Source organism: Embiotoca jacksoni, unplaced genomic scaffold (genome assembly GCF_022577435.1).
Source record: "Embiotoca jacksoni isolate LCO1_2020_lvr unplaced genomic scaffold, fEmbJac1.0.p SCAF_5, whole genome shotgun sequence".
Taxonomy (NCBI): domain Eukaryota; kingdom Metazoa; phylum Chordata; class Actinopteri; family Embiotocidae; genus Embiotoca; species Embiotoca jacksoni.
The window spans coordinates 15,442,516-15,461,771 of record NW_027185403.1 but is presented as its reverse complement, the minus strand read 5'-3'; the positions used below and the strand labels follow the sequence as shown (position 1 = coordinate 15,461,771).

Sequence of the window (19,256 nt, the reverse complement as noted above, 5' to 3'; positions counted from 1 at the left end):
GTGGAATGGGAAATATAAATACATTTTGTTCCGTTAAAAGCCCTTTTTACAATTTTGCCTAATAATATAAGTTGTTTTTTTTTAGGAGAAGACGGTTTTAACTAAACTCTTTATGTTGCCTCATACCTCAGGTCAGGTTACCTGGCGCCGCGCTAGTGGCAGCCTGCTGCAGCAGCTCCCCCCTGAGAGCCCCCCCTGCTGTAGTGAAGAAATTTCCCCTCGGGGATTAATAAAGTGTATAAAATCAAATTTAAAAAAAAAATAGTTAGTTATAATATTGGAGATTCCGGAATGTTATGAACCGGCGACGCTTTTTATGTTCGTGTTTGACTGCCATTTTTACTGTTACAGCGGACTTACATGTTCCCTCGACATCAATCTTCAAATTATGCTGCAATTACAAACTTATGATTTATGTATTTTGTATTAAATACTCCTAAAACAATCTTGATATATTGAATACGTACGTCCAAAAATGACGGCCAATCAGCGTTGAGCTTGTGCTTCAGCTGCTGTCCAATCCGCGCAAAGAAAAACGGTCACGAGCACAGTTCAGCCAATAGAATTGGACACAGTCTCGTCAGCGTGTCGGGAAGGAGCTGAGCTAGTCATGAGCTAATTGTCCGAAGACACCCCCTCAGTAACATTTCACATCTAAAGTCTACATCCAGCAAATAAAGAGCCATCTGAGAGGTATGTGGACATTTCACGACTGTCTTTTCACTTCCCGGTGGAATTAGTTAGCTCCGAGTTTGATGTCCCGATTTAGCCAGTAAACAGAAGTTAGCAGCGGCACGGCTAGTTAGCGTGGTTGTTCCCTAAAACGCTGCTGAGTTAATTCATCAAATATTCGACAACAGAAACTTGAGGTTTTAATAATAATGATGCTGTTTGTTCAACAACATGCCTGCTGTTACATTGGACTGTCGGTACAAACAACCAGCAGGGTAACTTTGGCCCAACATGCTTTGTAGTGTAAAATATATAACCGTAAAATGTTGTTTTAAAATTAGTGACGAGTTTAAACACAATTCAAATGACTATATTGGGATATCTTGCCTATCTTTTACAGTCAGGTTCTATGTAATACTTTTACTCCGTAATGTTTTAGTTAAATATACTGTTTTTATGATATTATGTTTGGTTTTGTAATATTTGTAATTCCAGGTTACTTTGTAAATGTATATCTTTATATGTAAAAAACATGTTGGAAGCACACAAAGCATTTAAAATACTCAGGGCTGCTTTAATTTGGCCACAGCGATTAAAGTGCACTGAGGCATCACTGCAACAGTGCGTTTTTCTAAACTCTTGACCGTTTCACATCTGTATAAGGGTTCTTGTACCCTTTATTCATGTATTGCTGTGCATGCTTGTGTTTTTCAGGTCTGCATCATGGGTGAACCACAGCAGGTCAGTGCCCTGCCTCCTCCGCCTATGCAGTACATCAAGGAGTACACGGATGAAAATATCCGCAAAGGTCTGACCCCCAAGCCACCGCCACCCATCAGAGACAGTTACATGATGTTTGGCAACCAGTTCCAGTGTGATGACCTCATCATCCGGCCTCTGGAGAGCCAAGGCATCGAGAGGCTCCATCCTGTGCAGTTTGACCATAAACGGGAGCTCAAGAAACTCAACATGTCCATCCTTGTGAACTTTCTGGACCTGCTGGACATCCTTATCAAGAGTCCTGGCAGTTTAAAGCGCGAAGAGAAGCTGGAGGACATAAAGCTGTTGTTTGTTCATATGCACCATCTGATAAATGAGTACAGGCCACACCAAGCCAGGGAGACACTGAGGGTGATGATGGAGGTGCAGAAGAGACAGAGGCTAGAGACAGCAGAGAGGTTCCAGAAACATCTGGAGAGGGTGGTGGAGATGATCCAGGGGTGCCTCGCCTCTCTACCTGATGATTTACCACAAATGGAGGGTCAAGATGGTGCTTGTGATGGGACAAAGACTGTGTCCGCAGCAGCTAGTGTTGGTTGTTCCTCTGGGCAGGCCCCCAGACTGAAAATGGAACCTATGGATGTAGAGGAAGCAGGTGCCAGCTGCATGGCAGCGGGTCACCAGGACAAGAGTATCCCTACTTTAAAGAGGGACAAAATATGGGACAAAGATGCTGCCATGTGCAGTATTATTGATGAAATAGCTTAGATTATATGTAGAGTTGTTTCGTCTCATTTGTTGTGCACCTGAACTGTGTTTTTGAATGCTGTACTTGGTGTAAGTCAGAATGTTTGCTATGTTTTCAATGGGGCTTAAATCCTACTTGACATTGAATGGTGTTTTATTTAAAACCTATCGTGTATATATTATTCCCAGGTCCTGTGAAGACGGTCAAAGAGTTGAATTATTACACAGATCGGCTGGGATGTCACCTCTTAGTTTTTGTAATAAAATCAATAAAGACATTTCCATTTGTAGAGTCCAAGGCTGTTACAGCACCGAGGTGTTGTAAATCGATCAATGTCAAATCACATTCAGTGTAAACATTGACTCTTTATGTCTGCAAAGCATTAAACTCTTGTCACTGACTTGCAGATTGTATCACCCAGTGAGAGGTCATGGAGAGGTGTTCTTCCGGCATCACTGCCGGAGAAAGAAATGCAACCTTTTCACCAGGCTGCCTGTTAAAGCTTCTGCAAATCCACATGTTCAGTTATGTAAAGTTCAACGCACACATCTTAAACAGATTGGAATGCGGCTAAATCCTCGGGGTAAATCTGAATATTGAAATATACCAAGTCTACTTCTGTAACACTCGTCAGGTTCAGTGTAGGTGTACTCCGCAATCACCAGTAAACACTTAACAGAGTTTGGGGCAAGTTTTGTCCTTGTATTGTGGAGAGTTTCCTCAATCTTTTATGTAAAACGGTGACAAAAATAATGTTTTAGGGGGTGATTTGACAAAGGTTAAACGGCTAAACAAGTGCCAACATCTGTGGAGTGGCACTTGTGAATATGATTTATTTTCTAATTTGTTACTTTGTTAATGCACGTGCTATATAAAGCACGCTTTTCCGTCATTAAGGGGTCTTGGATTCTTTATGGTCCTTTGAGGCAACTGGCTATAATAATGCCGATCTAATACTTTCATACCAGAGACCAGAGTTGTTGGACCAATGTCCAATCCTTCTGTTGTCAACGACCATTAAGCCTGCAATACTAGACAACACTGTAGTTTGATAACGGTGAACCGTCCATTATTTAGACTTCTGTGTGATGATTAACACTTCATCAAACAAATTGTTGCAGTAACACTGCCATTGCAAATACGGCTGAGGAGATCTCTGCCTTTTACCTTATTTCAAAACTCGTGGGTATAAGCATGGTTGGTCACTCGGTGTGAGGGTGCCCCTGAACCCATTGCTCTAGCCTCATTTCATTGACCCAGAATAGCGGTATACACTGACCTGCCCTGCAACCCATTGAAGTGCATGTCTACATTAATATTTCACCGACGCACAGAACTTGTAGCTGTTTTCGAAACGTATCCAGCCTACATTTTGAGTATGTAACTGAAAACTGAGGATGAACCGAGGTTTATGTCATGGTCCTTCCACCCCGCCCCCCTGGCTGTTTTTATGCCCAGCTGGGATTCCCTACACTGTCTGTGACGAGACCTTTTCGTACCCTAATACTAAAGTAAATATCACCACTAATGTTGCGAGACACAGGGCCTATCAACTCATCCTCCGGGTGTTTAAATCAAACCGAAGGGAAGGAAAAAAAAGAAAACTTTAATCGCAGGAATGATGTTATGAAACTCGGCATCCTTGTGTTTCACAACAGGGCGGAAAGCCACTCTTTTACCCAATCAGATTGCGGGCTGCTGCGTCATGTGATCTTTATTTACGTAATGTAATGTAATGGTGTTACACAGCAGCCAGGCTTTGTGACGGTGTGGATACGTTGCTCCAGGGGTTAAACACGAGAAGGGACTGCGAAAAAAGAAACAATATTAATGTTGCCGGTACACCGGTCTGGTTCGTGTGGCCTGTCTGGAGTCCGGAGCGTCGAGGAAAGCGGCGTGGTGGACTGGAAGCTGAGTGTCTTTATCTAACCGGTCTGAAAAGGGACTATGTAATTTGCCTCAAACCAAAGACTAAGTTAGGGCTGAAGACGAACAATGTTGCCGAATGCATTTTATACGAAAAGGACATGTGTGAGGTGAGCATATGAGGGCTCCGAGTAGCAGTGAGCTAACAGGACAGAAGCAGGTCTGGTTCGAGCAGATGTGGGGACACGTTCAGCGCACCGCTTGCTGTCAGTATGTTATTTAAATGCTCCGTGCAGCAAGAATAATAATACTAATAACAGCAGGGAGACCACAGAGAAGCGCCACTCCGCTTTGCTTTAACCAACAAAGTAACAATTCTTTCTGCGGGACTTTGTTCTGGTGACATAACACGCTCACAATGGATCTGCTGGAGTGTCCGCTCTGTCTCTTCCTGATGTGCGAGCCGGTGACCATGTCGTGCGGCCACACGTTCTGCCGGAGGTGCGTCGGGGGCCACCTCCCGTCCAAATGCCCGTCGTGCAAAGAGAGGCTAAAACAGAAGGAGGTGAAAGGCATGAAGAACAACGTCCTGCTCATCAGCGTTGTGGAAAAGTGCTGCCCCGACGAGACGAGGATGAAGTGCCACATACTGGAGAAGCTCAAAGCCAACGAGTTCACGGAAGCTTTATGCGTGGCAAATGAGGGGCTCCATTTAGGTAAGGCACCCACGCAAGACATGTGTGCCTCCGCAGAGGCAGAGGTTCCTCTCCTTTTGAGATACGCCTGCAGGTATGATTGTGTGGAAAAGGGCACTTTTTTTTTTTGGAGTCCCACTTTTACGCACTGCACACAGTCTTGGCTGGTGCGCAGTGGTGTTGATGGCGCTGAGCGCATCCCCTTCTGCCCAGTCAGTATGTGCACAGCAGTGAGATACAGGAGGTGCAGTGACAGAAAGGAGAGGGGGTTTCTCTGTGTCTAAAGCACAGATTTGGATGCCATTACATCCACTGTAGCCTGTTGATGAAATCGATGTGTAACTGGGTCAGTAAACAGTCTCCAGATGCGTCCGTGGTAGGTTTATAGAAAGAATCTTGTTTTCCTCTTCTGTAAGTATTTAGTTAGACAAACAAAATCCCATCTGTCTTAGTCAGTCACAGGCAGTATGGCAACCAGTAAGAGGTGCAATGACAGCTGTCGACTGATTGGGCACCAGGCTTCTGTGTTTTGCAACAAGCTTTCTATATGTTCTGGCAGTCCAAACCCATGGGCAGAAAAGAGAGGGAATTCAAAGAGGATGTTATGTAATATGTCCAAAGCTTAAAAAAAAAGGTATTTAATTACTAGACAGCCTTGCAAACAGATATTTCCTACTACCTTATCTGTGCAGCTGCTAATCCTCTGCACTTGCGTTTGTGTGTGCACTTGACCAAATTTTCTTTATGTGGGAAGTAAAAGGGACAACTCCTGCCCTAGATGATTTTATCTAGTCAGTAGGCGTCTCAGGGGTCGTAGGAGTGTTTGTGTTACAGTGAATCAGCACAGCCGTTGAATTACCTACATGCTGGCTGGCCCTGCCATGATCCAATTAAATACTGCTACCTCTCTTGCTCCAGCAGGATCTTGTGTAACGATCCTCTGGCTGCAGAGTTGTGTTCTGCAGTGTTGTCTTTTGCTTCACTGGAGCGTTGTGGTCGGGCCTTGGACATTTGTATCCGTCTTTTAATGACGTGTGCATTGGCAAGGACTGAGTCTGCGTTTGTAAAGGCTTATATTCTCTCAATAAACATGACTTTGACCGCTTTAGGTAACAGAGGTTAGAGTGCACACATGCACATGTTTGTGCAGCAATGGTATTGAAAGCTTTTTCTTTGATGATACTTGAAACCAGTAAAATTACTTCAATTTGTTTTTAATATTGAACATCAGTTTAAATAAATGGGCTGAAATTTGGAAGTTATATCTTGTATGTGAATGTAACTTTGTACTTACTTAAATGTATGTGTAAAAGGCATCAGCAACATTAATCCCAAAAACATAAGCTGGAAAACACTTACATGGAGCATTTTCTGCACAATGAGTACTTTTACTTTTGCTACTTTATGTACATTTTCCCTAAAATACTTGAATACTATTATTAAAATAAGGTTTTGAATGCTGGAGTTTTACTTTTGGTGGAGTATTTTCACAATGTGATATTAGTACTTTTACTTAACATACTATTCACTTTGGGAGTTTGAACTCAGATCTTCAAATCAGATCTTATGCAACATTTAAGAAAATAATGATGGAGGAGTACTTGAGGTCAGTATTAGTGCCAAAAGTAATCAATTTTACTGACTCAGAGCTTCACAAGTTTTTGGATGGATTTCTTCTGTGTTTTAAGGAAAGCACTTGTTATGCAGGTTGTTTCATGCCCGAGTTACATGATGCTTGTTTTTGCATAGAAATGTGCGTAAACAGAGCCGAAGCATTACAGCATCAGCACTTCTTAACTAGCACAATGCTCCAAGGTTATTCTCTCTCTCCTTCGCCTTTTTTTTGACCAATTCTCCGCTGTTTTTTGAATCCTCAGTCCCAGATGATCAAAGTTTGAAGGTGTACAGAGCTGAAGCTAACTGCAGCCTCATGCATTACTCCGATGCTCTGACGGACCTCGACTACCTCTGCTGCCTTCGTCCTAACTGGACAGAGGTGAGAGACCGGATGGCGTTGGCCAGGCAAATTATGTCTTGCTTTTAAATGTTGTTTTTTTCTGTCTATTCAGCACAAAATACACTTTAACACCAAATATAAACTATTTCAGGGCAAGTCACTGCTGAATTTCAACTCACGTGCACGCCATTGGTTAGTTTTGTAACATCGATATAATGGCACACACGTAACCCCACTAAGAAGGGCCTGCCTCTTTTTATATTTCTCTTTAGTGTGCCAAGGTGACCCATTTTTTTCCTCTGCTTTTATTGATGTTATGTCATTCACAATGTTATGCAAACAGCTACTTATGTCATAATGTCATTTAATCACTCTGTGCCAGCGGGTGACTCACCACTAGTGTAGGAAAGCACAATATATAATCATTTCTACGTATTGTTTTATTTCATGTCCAGAGACTTTTTATTCCACCTCAAAGTCCACAGTACATTTCACCCTTTAACAATGTATTTGTTAGTGCTACATGATGTAAATGACTGTCAGTGTAAAAGTATGATAAATGGTATTATCAAACAACATCATTGATATTAACTTTTTAATGCTTTTGTGTTTCAGCCTACATGTTGTGTGCTCTCTCCAGTGAGATGCGGTGTAGTTTGTTGCTCAGACAGTGATGTGCTGATTGTGCTTTTCCGTTTGCGCAGGGCTTCTTTCGTAAAGGGAATGTACTGCTGGAAATGGGTCAGCAGAAAGAAGCTCTAATCCAGTTCCACCGTTGCCTAAAACTTCAAGCTGACTTTGTTCCCGCAAAGAGCCAGATCAAGAAGGTTAGTTCATTTCTGACCTCTCACCAGAGGGAAGTTTTATGTGATTGTCAGGTAAAACACAATACTGAGAATTTATATCAAATGTTTAAATTGCAGAGAGTCAGCTTGGTATATGAAAGACTTTGGCCTTATAGAGGTTGCTGTATCAGAGCTGCAAAGATCACTTAGAGACCTGTGAGATGATGAAGCTATTTTATAAATGTTTTTTATTTTTATATATATGTATTTTTGTATTCTAGGTTACATCATATGTTCGGAAGCCGAACTTACTTTGCATGATTGTTTGCCCTGATTAAAGATTTTTTCACTGTATGTTTGGGTGCGAATTATTAATATAAATACATATTTTGCTTTCCTTTTCCTTTTTTTCATTGCAGCTTGGATTTAGTTTGTGTCGAGTTTTGATTTTAATTTTTTTTTTTTTTTTTTATTAATTCCTAATGGATCATACTCGTCAACACGTGCGTCTTTCCCGGGTATTTCCCGTACTTCAAAGCCATCTCCGGGCACCCTACTGTTGTGTGGTTTCTCCTGGCAAACTCCCACAATTTGCATGGCCCTCAAACCTGATTATGAATAATCATCATACAGCAACAAGTTTTTTATGTCTGATCTCTGACCCAGTTACAACATCATCTGTGAAACAGTGGCTACAAACACAATCCCCACACTTCACATGATTTAAACCCATCTGTCACTGTAACCTGGCAACCCAAATCAAACAGCTGCTTTCTGAACAGGTAGACCGGTTGAAAGGAGAAAGTGAATTGAGCTGTTGTCACAGTGCTGGGGCAGGAAACCCAAATACACCTGCAAATTGAAGCAATTTCCATTTATATTTACTAGTCACCAGCATAGTGGCCATACCTTTTGCAAAGATTGTAGGGTTGATTTGATATACAGTAACAACACAAACATACAGTGACCTCAGATGCAAATGCATACATAGACTTGCTTATCAATATTATGTTCTTGGAATGATAAATGTTCATAAAAACTTTACAATATGTGTTTTGTACCATAGTGTTGAACTGTGATAATTTCATGTTGATGTAACATCATAAAATAAATATAATTTGATCCTCCTACCTCACCACTGAAATAAAATAAACCTCCCATAATTCAAACCTTATTGTTGACGGGTATGATCTATTAGTGGTAACGGTGGTAGCAAAATGATTCAACAACATAACATGTATGAAAAAAGTATTCAATGTTTAGATGTATGTTTTGTTATAAACTACATTTTCTGCATTGTTTTTTTTTTTTTACCACCTTTTTCATCGAATTTCATTTCACTTATGAAAACAAACGTGTTTTTCACCAAATTGGAGATCCTGGAAACGGTGGGAATGTCAGTGCCAGAGGAGGTGCCCTGCATTTTGCAGGTGGTGTCCGAGTACTTGAAAGAGCCCTGCCCCATCACCACCCTCAGCGGCTCCCAGGGTCCGACTCATATGGAAGGCCTCAAACATCCACATGGAGATAAGGGAGAGGGGAAAAGGAGGAAAGAGGCACACCAGGTACACACAGGGTTGGGAACATGCACTGAAAGGCTCGGGTTGTAGGTTGGGAGGTGCGTGAGTGTAACTATAAATCCTAACTGATGAAAGTGCATAACTTTTGGCTCCAAGGTGAAGCACGATGCGGGCACCGAGTGCTGCCTCAGCCTCTGCCAAGCTGTTTCCTTCCTCCCTGCTGCTGAAGAGGATGAGGAGATGATGATGAGGAAGGATGATGGGCATGGCACGGGTAGGCTGACACATAGATTTATTATGATTTGACTGTCATCTTCCTCATCATTGTCCTCATCATGAATCGCATTTGTCATTGTCACTAGTAAACAGCTTTCCCTTAACACCCACCAAGCAGATGGTTTGAAATTGCATAATAATTGCAACTTCTTCCTCAGAAGGGCAAACTCCTCACAGATCCTTGAAGTGACTGTCTCCTCTGGTTCTATTTTAGGTGAAAATAATCACCACGGGGAAACAACTCTGGGTGTTCTCACGGTATCAGACTTCGAGTGCCCTCTCTGCATCAGGTCAGTGTGCTGGACTACCTGCTGTGATCCATAATGCATTGCTATGTGCTCCTTGTCTGCAGCAGAGTTGTACATCAGATGGATTTTTATTCTCTCTGACCTTTTCTCTGGTTAATGTACCCAAACACTTCCAGACTTAACAGCTGCAGTAAAACTAGAATGAATATCCTTCCTCTGCGAGGCTGTTTGAACTGATGTCTGCCTCTCAATCAGTCACTTTATTTGGACTGCACTTTTTTACACGCATACCATACAACACAGTGGGCCTGATTTACTAAGATCTCAAATAAAGGGTACTAAACTGCGTGTTCCTTCCAAAAGTTTGCACATTTTTTTGCAGCCGTTATGCGGGTGATTTACAGAGTAATTGCGTCATTAAAATCAGGTGCAAATCGCTGTATTTAAATGAGAGTTTGTGTGTTAAAGTGATTCCAGCAATGGAAACCAGAGCGACCTCAAAAGGAAAAGCAAATCTCATCCCATTGAAATTAAGAAATATAAATATATAAAGAACAATACGCTATATAGGAGATTATTAGCAAGAAAGTCAATACTGTAGGAAAAACAAAAAAAGGCTTAATAATAAAATGTCGGCAAATAAAAGAGGAGGGACGGTGGTTGAGATCCTCTAACAAACACCGACCAGCAGGTCCAGATCTTTCTGTTATGATCACTTCTCCTGTTTCTACTTCCAGGTTTCGTAAATGTCATTGCGGGTGCTGAATTGATCTATTTGCATGTTCCCTCCCAGTATTTTGCACCTTCAAGTAGAAACGGCCAATATTACATTTACATTCAGGCAAACACGCAAAATGGACAAGGTGTGTTTAAATTGCACATTTGAAAGACGCAATCCTCACTGCACGTCGTTAATAAGTCAGCTTGGACATTTTTTTTGTGGGTGGTGTCAAGTTTGCGCGTGATTTTACACATGCAAACCTTTAGTAAATCAGGCCCATGGTGTATTACAATAACCCCCCACCATCCATACACGTACACAAACACAGCCCTCCACCTTCCTCTCCCCTCCACCTCCACCCATTCAAGCTCAAAGCAATAAATAACCATTCCACCTTTACGGAATCGCACTTTTACTGGCACAATCGATTTTTTTTTCATTTTTGATTTTGATTTTATTCACTTTATTAATCCCCGAGGGGAAATTTCTTCACTACAGCAGGGGGGCTCTCAGGGGGGAGCTGCTGCAGCAGGCTGCCACTAGCGCGGCGCCAGGTAACCTGACCTGAGGTGCATGTTTTTGGATGATGGGAGGAAGCCGGAGAACCCGGAGAGAACCCACGCAAGCACAGGGAGAACATGCAAACTCCGCACAGAAAGGCCCAGGACCGGATTTGAACCCGGAACCTTTTTGCTGTGAGGTGACAGTGCTAACCACTGCACCACTGTGCCTCCCAATCGATAGCATACACTCCGTGTTCCCTGTCCCAGCATAGCCAACTATTTCCTGTTTAACAAAGCTCTGAGCTCCTGAGACCTCTTCATTTGAGGTGCTGTACTCACTCGTCACTATAGATTAATTATTATTATTGGCTTCCTTTTCTATGTGAAGAATGGCTCGGTGTTCCTGTGAGCACTGTTTGCACACCATCCTTTTCTTGCATGTTTTGCCAAGATGTCCTCGTGTTAAACAACCAAAGCATATTTCCTTTGCTTTCAGGAATTCTACACAATCCTTGTGTGCTAGCCCTTTCATTTTGATGCAAAACTCCAATGTGTGAATCTTTTGACAGAAAAGACGTGGTGGTTCGAAGGCATTAGCTATTTTAACTGGGTTGGGCTGCCTTGGCGTTGTATCCGGCTTTTTCCTCTCCACCTACACATTTGTTGCGAAGCTGCTTCATTCCACCTTTGAAAGATTTCTCCTTTTCTTTGCCAACTGTAGATGTGCGTCTGTCTTGGAGGTCTCCAAAGAGTGGGTCCATAGCAACCTTTCCTTGATGGTCAATAAAGCTAACAAGATCAGCAAATCTTGCTCTGTGTCCTCTACTTTCCTTGAGGTCAAATGCTACACTGCGCCACCTCTCTCTCATTTTATATGGCAATTTGGACACCGCAATTCTCATATTTGTGGGGTTATCCATTTTATCCATAAACTCCACATCTTCCATTGTGTTACGATATCCAGTCAGAAATACAGCATAAGCATTCAGTGCTTTCCCATCTTCAGACTTGATTTGTGGCCACTTTAAGGCTTTGTCAATGGAAGCACTTTGCTGTCATCATCTCATCTCCATGGTTCTTCTGAAGCAGTCGTTTTGCTTCCTAAAACCCTCTGTGTGATGGCATGTGCTCACAGCTACGTACGAGTTCCTGCGGTTCTCCTGCTGTACTGCTGCAAGTAGAACAGCTTTTCCTGACTATTATCAGTTTTCTGTTCAATAGCTTGTTCAAAAGCTCTGATAAAATATCTGTAGGTAAGTGGATCACCATTGAAAACTGTAACTTCTTTAACTGGTAGCTGAGCTTGTTTCTGATGATATAACCAATATTTCTGTGATCAGATTTTGTTTTTGCATTACTTAAAAAAATATCATCACTGCTTCTGTCATGCTGTTGTCTGTCTGTCTTGGCCTCACAGTTTGTGGTTCTGTAAATTGCGTTAGCCGGTTTGGAACTATACCTCCTGGTACAGCCATGTTAGTGGGTGGGACAGGTCTTTGCTCCTCTTCTTTCACTTGTAATCGTCCTAAATGTGAGCGAACATAGCTGTTCATGCCACCCTCTGATCTCTCATGGTCTTTCAATACTTTTACTTGAGCTCTTTTTTTCAGCAATTGCTGCTTCCAAAGTCAGCCTTTCCAGCTTGGCTTTAATACGTGCTTCCTCCAATTGAAGCTCCTGCTTCTTCTGTAAAGCTGCAGCACGTTCCACTAATCCGGCTAACTTTGCTTCTTCAGTAGCACAAACTGATGATCTGACGGGCAGGACAGATAAACGTCCAACCAGTTATTAACATCGCATCTTTTCCCTCTTCAGACAGAAGATCTGCTACTTGTCCACTGAGCTTTTTAAACTCACTGACACCAGTGTTGAAATCGTTATGCATTAATAACTCTTGCACTTTTTGCAGATTGCCAGCATCATTCATCAAACTTTCAAATGATTTTCTTTTTCCAGTTATCTGATCTAATACTCCTCTCCTGGTTCCAATGAGCCTATGCAACTTCTCCCCCAATGCTCTCTGTTAACTTTCTCGTTCTCTTAGATTCCATGTTTTCAGCATTAATTACCTCTTTATCTTCAGCCATCATGTCAATAAAGATATGCGTAAATTGCGTGCAAACGTTTAAAAAGTATTTCCACTTTTCTCATCTGGCGTGCATCACAACTTCTTCAACACGCAGACTTCAGTGACTTTTAATGAGGAACGCTGTCTGCTTTGCATGAGAAGTCCTTAAAGAAGCGAGCATCTTGGATCAAATTAGCTACGTCTAAGGGAGGGTGTGGCTCAGACGGCAGAGCGGGTTGCACACCAATCGGAAGGTTGTTGGCTCGATCCCCAGCTCCTCCCGTCCACACGCCCAAGCGTCCTTGAGCAAGACACTGAACCCTAAGTTGCTCCCGATGGTGTACCATCAGTGTGTGAATGTTCTCCTGATGGCAGCACCCTGCATGGTGATCTGTCTCATGAATGGGTGAATGGGAAAACCATTTTAAAGCGCTTTGAGACCGAAAGGTGATAAAGCGCTATACAAGTACAGACCAGTTACCATTTACGTCAATCTTAATAACTTCAAAGAAACTGACGATCCGTCTTCATAAATCCGACACCGTAAACGGTTTTCAGGTCCTTTCTTTACCTTGTCTGACGTCTTCGCTCGGTCTAAAGCACCACAGCGCAGCGCTGAGGGCTTCTTCGGAAAGGTGATTCGAACTTTTTTTCAGAATTCACCGGTGATCAACTGGCATTCGACATCCACTTGCCAAATCCTCAAAGTTTTTCTAGTAATGAAGCGGCGTTCTGTCTGCGTTGTCCATTATTAAGGCGCAAATGAGCTGCAGACACAGTGACTTCCTTTTCTTACCCGAATGACAGGAGATCTTTGAACTCTTTTCCTTTTATCTTTACTTTACACAGCAAAGCGTTAACTGAAAACACAAAATAATATACTCTGTCACAAGGTAGAAAAACTATATGCTCCCATAATGCAGCTCTCTGTTTGGCACCTGCTGCCGTCATTAAGTCATTAAATCACAAAAAAAAGGGAGCGTCAATCATTAGCATAAACGTCTTTCAATATATTTTACATATCTTAGTTCCTGCACAATGAGCATAATTCAGAAAATAAATTACTAATATTCCCGAAATTCAAATGAACTAAAAATACACTTGTGGCTCTTACAACCATTTTGTAGATTACAGACTTGGTAACACAGGAGCAGAGGAACTCATGAAATGCTATCTATCACACTGATCTGTCAAGTGGAAACACCAGAGGCAGGAAGTAGAGTTAAATATAATACTAAAATCAATTGGAAGGTTGTGCTAACTAGTAAAACCAACTAAAATGTATAAATAGATCAATAAATCAATACAAATTCAATTAAAAGTGAAATAGTACAAGGGCAAGAGGTAAAACCAACAAAAATATAAAAATAGATAATGAAATACATAAAATTCAATTGAAATTTAAATAAAATACTAAAGTAAATATACCAAGAAGAAAAATAAGTAAGAATGTTTGGATAAATAGACAATACAATAAAATTACAACTTTCAATTAAAAGCCAGACTAGAAAAATAAGTCTCTGCTCTGTCTTTGTCCTCTGAAGGTTGTTTTACGAGCCAGTCACAACTCCCTGTGGTCACACCTTCTGCAAAAACTGCATAGAGAGGAGTCTGGACCACAACCTCCGCTGTCCACTCTGCAAGCAGCCACTACAAGAGGTAACCACCTACAGACACTGTGAATAATACATTTCTTTTAAGTCTAAAATAAAAAAGGCCCCTTTTTTTTTTTTTAATTTCGCAGACTTCTCCACTTTAAGAGCTGCTTATTTATTAAAGCTTTGTTACTGCCACCACATTGTGCCACCAAGTTTAGTGCCGGCAGGGTGAAATGCACCATTTGTCTACATTAGCTTTGGACAGTGTGGTAAAAAGGATTTACTTTTGATAATAATTGATGTTTCATGCATCCCTCATCAATTTGACATGTGGATACTGAACAGAATAATGTGTTGGTTCTTCATTTCTATAATTTGCTGGTGACAATTAATATCATCTAAGAAAAAAAACAAAAACGAATTGCGGTATTAGCTGTGTGTATCAATTTATTTGAATGTAGATGCAGCTAATACTAGGCTTAAATAAAATACTGTATTAATTAATCTATTTTCTATATCCTTTAAAACATTGTAAGATTGTGTAAAATTGTTTAATTTTTTCTTTGTTGCAATACTGCAAATTTTTTACTGAAGCTTATTTTGAATACTGATGGAGTTATGCATAATTGCTTAAAAAAAAATGTCATAATGTTGCTATAGTAACTGATTGCTCTTTTTTTCTGTCTTCCCAGTACTTCAGAAACAGGAAGTACAACCCCACAGTTCTGCTTCAGGATATAATGACCCGACTTTTTCCCTCCCAGTTGGCGGACAGGAAGCAGATCCACGATGCCGAGATGGCTGAGCTCTCCAAGTAGACACCTACCTCAAACAGTCCACACTTTTTTACTGTAGCAACTTATGTCTTGCCTTTTTGTCGTAACTCTCTGCATCTTTGTTTTGGTCTTCTCTTTCTCCTCCAGTCTTACTAAGGACATCCCTATATTCGTTTGCACGGTGGCTTACCCTGGAATCCCCTGCCCACTGCACATCTTTGAGCCTCGATATCGGCTCATGATGCGTCGCTGCATGGAGACTGGCACCAAGAAGTTTGGCATGTGCAGCTATGAGCATGGCAAAAGGTATGCTACACACTCTTCATATTTCTACCTGGAGTATATATCAAATCATATTATCAACAAAAACACATTTTTAATTGTGTGTTTGCGTAGACAACAATTAAATAATAATGAAGCCAATTGAAATTGAGGTCCAGGCCCTGTGCATTTGCATAGGTGTTTGCAGTTATTATGACCAGACTGTTGTGGCTGTGGAGAAAAAACAAATTTGGCATTTCCCTCACTGTGAAGCTCGCAGCAGGCTAGGTGGAGCCTGATGGAATAGTCAGCAGGGCAGCGCAAGCAGACAGAAGAGTGGGCAAAGTTCAAATCAGTCATTTGTGACCCTGAGGTGGTGGAAAATAGCAGCATGGTTACCAGTCTGCCATGAGATCTGCTGCGCATTTTCAGCTCCCACTAAATAAACTGTTAGAACTTTGACCAGGCTGCAATGTCACTACATTTCCCAGCAAGATTATGGATGTCAAAACTAAGTCAAAATGAAAAAAAAAAAATTGCAAATACAGTAACTGTAAGTGACAAGACAATTTTAATGAGCTCTACCAACATGAGGTATTTTTTCTGATAAGTGTGGATAACAAAATGGAAGAAGTAGCCCTGCTTCCCTCATGATGTTGGATGATGTTGGACTTCAATGACCTCAGTCATTCTGATGTAGAGCCAGCCCCATTTTTGACCAACCCTAAGCAAGCAGGTTTTTAAAAAATATATATATATTTACAAATGATGAAATTCTATTAATATACCAAGAATAAGATTAGAGATTTGTAAGATTATAGCTATAAATGTAGGTTAATGTATTATTATCAAACTAAGGATGCCTTTAAAAGGCACAAAATATAACAAAGTTTGAATACATTACCGACTAAAAATAACCACATTTCTCTCAATATTACATAAAGATATATTCAATATTTTAATATGTAAAATTTTAACACTAATGTGTTGTCTTGTGTGCCTCAGGTTTGCAGACTATGGCTGTATGCTGGAGATCCTTGGTTTGGACCTGCTGCCTGACGGACGGTCGTATGTGAAAACAGTGGGAGGCAACAGGTTCAGGGTGCTGAAAAGAGGTCAGAGGGATGGCTACCACACGGCGGATATAGAGTACCTAGAGGACCTCAAGGTTAGGGTCTCACAAACTATACCAATAGACACTGAGGATTTTACAACTGGTCCACTTTCTCTCTCAAACTGTTTGTGCACCCTGTCTCACTCAGGTTGACGGTAGTGAGCTGGAGCTTTTACAGTGTCTCCATGACAGTGTGTACCAGCAGGCTCAGGACTGGTACCAGCGCCTTGGGGGACGCAGCCGCGAGTACATCAACAGACAGTATGGCACAATGCCTGATAAGGAGGAGAACATTCAGGTAGTGGTAGTAGTAGAATGTAATGTTTTCTTATTCAGCTTAGTAGTTGTAGAAGTACTAGTGGTGGTAGCTGTAGTACTAGTAGTAGTAGTGGTAGTAGCTGTAGTAGTAGTGGTGGTAGTAGAATGTAATGTTTTCTTATTCAGCTTAGTAGTTGTAGAAGTACTAGTGGTGGTAGCTGTAGTACTAGTAGTAGTAGTGGTAGTAGCTGTAGTAGTAGTGGTAGTAGTAGAATGTAATGTTTTCTTATTGACCACATCAATGTAGTAGAAGTATTACAGTAGGTGTAGTAATATTTCATGTTTTAGTCATTGTCTGGTTGGAAGCTGAGAAAAAAACAAACTATTTAGAAATGTAAAACATTACAGTATACTTGGACTAAAAGGAGTGACAGAATGAAGAAGGCTCTACTGTGTGCCTCGGTCCTAACCTTATGAACCTCTTTTAGGCCTCGTCCAACGGTCCGGCGTGGTGCTGGTGGCTGCTGTCTGTCCTCCAGCTGGACCCTGCCTATCAGACCACTGTCCTGTCCCTGACCTCCCTCAAAGACCGCTTGGGACACCTCCGCCTCATCCTCGAGTACTTCTCTCAGAGCTAGAACCCACAGCACAGAGGTGTCGTGGCCACAACTAGCTGAAAGTTAAATAATACGCACACACTGACAAATGGAGTGAAGCCTTTAATGTGCACACAACACAGAGTTTGGGTTTGGGTTCGGGTTTGGGAAACCTTGAGTCATGGAGGGCCTCTCTTAAAGTTACAGAGCGAGACCAGATCGTCTGGTCAATATAGTAGAAGGTGATTTTTAACAATGAATTTGTACAGAGTTGGGCTTTTACTGTTGAGTTTGCACAATGTTATCTTTTCTTACACCAGAATAGTTTTCTGAATACACATTTTACTTGCTGTACCATTAAGAATTACAGGGCTGACCAAAGATGCTTCTTATGGGTCATCAGAAGTGAATATTATTTGTGGATAAATGAAATCAGTTCATTTTCAAAAAATATAGCTGAAAATAGACACTGGGTGTCACTGTTTTATCAGCAAGAACATGGAATAGAATCAGCCAAGCTTGTACAGTATACTGTCCTGTCATGTGCTGCCTGTTAAGATCAGACTATTTGTATTGACTTAGCTATGTTTGGAGTGAGAATAAACATTAACTGCACATCATTTGTAGATATTTTTTCAGGACTAAAGTTTGTGTGTTGTGGGTCACCATTTTGGATATTCTGAGTGTCCTTTCCTACAGGGCGCTACTTGTAACGCTTGCAGTTTAGTTACATCTATTGGCCTTGGCATCCATTGAATACTGCTCATTTTATACTATTGAATAATCTTAAAAACCCCTGTTGAGTATTAGTAACTATTGCAATCATTTATAGTCCCACATAGCGGCAATTAGAGGATCTTTGAATGAATAATAGCTTCTGTCTCTGGATGCTGTTTGTTGCCATCCAGTGGACTTCTGTGAAATCCTGACAATGATAAGATGGGGGTCGGTCAGTGGGAGGTGTAAGAGGTTTGTGTTTGCAGTATGAACCTCTGATTATGTAGGTTAATGGTCAAGAGTTATACAGCGCTGTGTGTATGTATGTGTGTTGTGTGTAAATGACATTTTTGTCAGATGCCATCTTCACTAGCTGTTTTTTTCTTCTTTTATGACGTGTTGTCAGCACTGATAACAGCTAATGTAATGTTTGCTCTGGTGAGTTGCAAGGCACCGTGTTCACAGTTCGTGTGGAGGGACAGCTGGAAAATAACATGGCTAAATTAGTTTGGTTGTGGTCCAATGAGGGCTGAGTCCACCCCCAACCACCTCCCTCCCTCCCTCCCCTATGGGGCGTCTACCTAGGCCATGACACATACCTCTGGGCCCCTCTCCATCTCCATGTCCATCTGGCCCTTCTACCACCTGTCTTGGTGCCTTTGAGTGCCTGGACCAACTCATCAGGAGTACTGCAAGTCTTAGATGATGGAGTGTGTGATTTGTACTCATACTGTTCTACATTTCATGGAATGTCACAGCTGCAAAGTTCTTTATAGTTCATTTACTAACAACCACAGGCTTAATGGGTTTTGTTTTTTCTTTGATAAACGTGCCATAGAGTTTTCTGTGTTAAATGCTTGATGGGAAGTTAGCCATGTTGTCACTGTGTTTGTTTGTCTACATCATGGACTCTGAAGTTAGGCCTCTATTCTTATGCCTTTTGTACGGTGGGCAGTTTACTACCACTTTTTCATGGCCAACATATCACTTTAAACAATAGGAATTAGTCCCACAAACACACTTATAGATCCAGTTTGTATGACACAGCAATAGCCCTGCTTGAATGAGAATGTTGACTTAGCTTAGAATAAAAGGGGTAATCACAATGTCCCACTAAATTACAAACTAATGAGTGGACTGATGGACACTGGGGCAGC

At 41.4% G+C, this 19,256-nt stretch overlaps 2 protein-coding genes across 2 annotated transcripts; both read left to right on the top strand.

Moving 5' to 3' along the window:
- Positions 1–578: 578 nt before the first annotated feature.
- med7 (mediator complex subunit 7) lies at positions 579–2,546 on the top strand. Its single transcript, XM_069170873.1, has 2 exons — positions 579–693; positions 1,387–2,546. Exon 2 carries the CDS (start codon positions 1,396–1,398, stop codon positions 2,158–2,160), a length of 765 nt encoding a protein of 254 aa, XP_069026974.1. The 5' UTR covers positions 579–693; positions 1,387–1,395; the 3' UTR covers positions 2,161–2,546.
- A 1,320-nt stretch (positions 2,547–3,866) lies between these two features.
- Positions 3,867–17,997, top strand: lonrf4 (LON peptidase N-terminal domain and ring finger 4). The gene is made up of 12 exons (XM_069170773.1): positions 3,867–4,722; positions 6,579–6,697; positions 7,363–7,485; positions 8,820–9,008; positions 9,120–9,237; positions 9,454–9,529; positions 14,324–14,438; positions 15,070–15,191; positions 15,301–15,459; positions 16,420–16,582; positions 16,677–16,826; positions 17,275–17,997. Exons 1-12 carry the CDS (start codon positions 4,425–4,427, stop codon positions 17,422–17,424), a joined length of 1,782 nt encoding a protein of 593 aa, XP_069026874.1. The 5' UTR covers positions 3,867–4,424; the 3' UTR covers positions 17,425–17,997.
- The last annotated feature ends 1,259 nt before the right edge of the window (positions 17,998–19,256 follow it).

What these genes read in the sequence shown, in the direction of transcription:
- med7 (XM_069170873.1), top strand. Translation starts at nt 1,396, where the DNA reads ATGGGTGAACCACAGCAGGTCAGTGCCCTGCCTCCTCCGCCTATGCAG.
- lonrf4 (XM_069170773.1), top strand. Translation starts at nt 4,425, where the DNA reads ATGGATCTGCTGGAGTGTCCGCTCTGTCTCTTCCTGATGTGCGAGCCG. An exon ending in GGAGGAAAGAGGCACACCAG is followed by an intron (nt 9,009 to 9,119) that starts GTACACACAGGG and finishes TTTGGCTCCAAG; the next exon opens with GTGAAGCACGATGCGGGCAC. An exon ending in GCAAGCAGCCACTACAAGAG is followed by an intron (nt 14,439 to 15,069) that starts GTAACCACCTAC and finishes CTGTCTTCCCAG; the next exon opens with TACTTCAGAAACAGGAAGTA.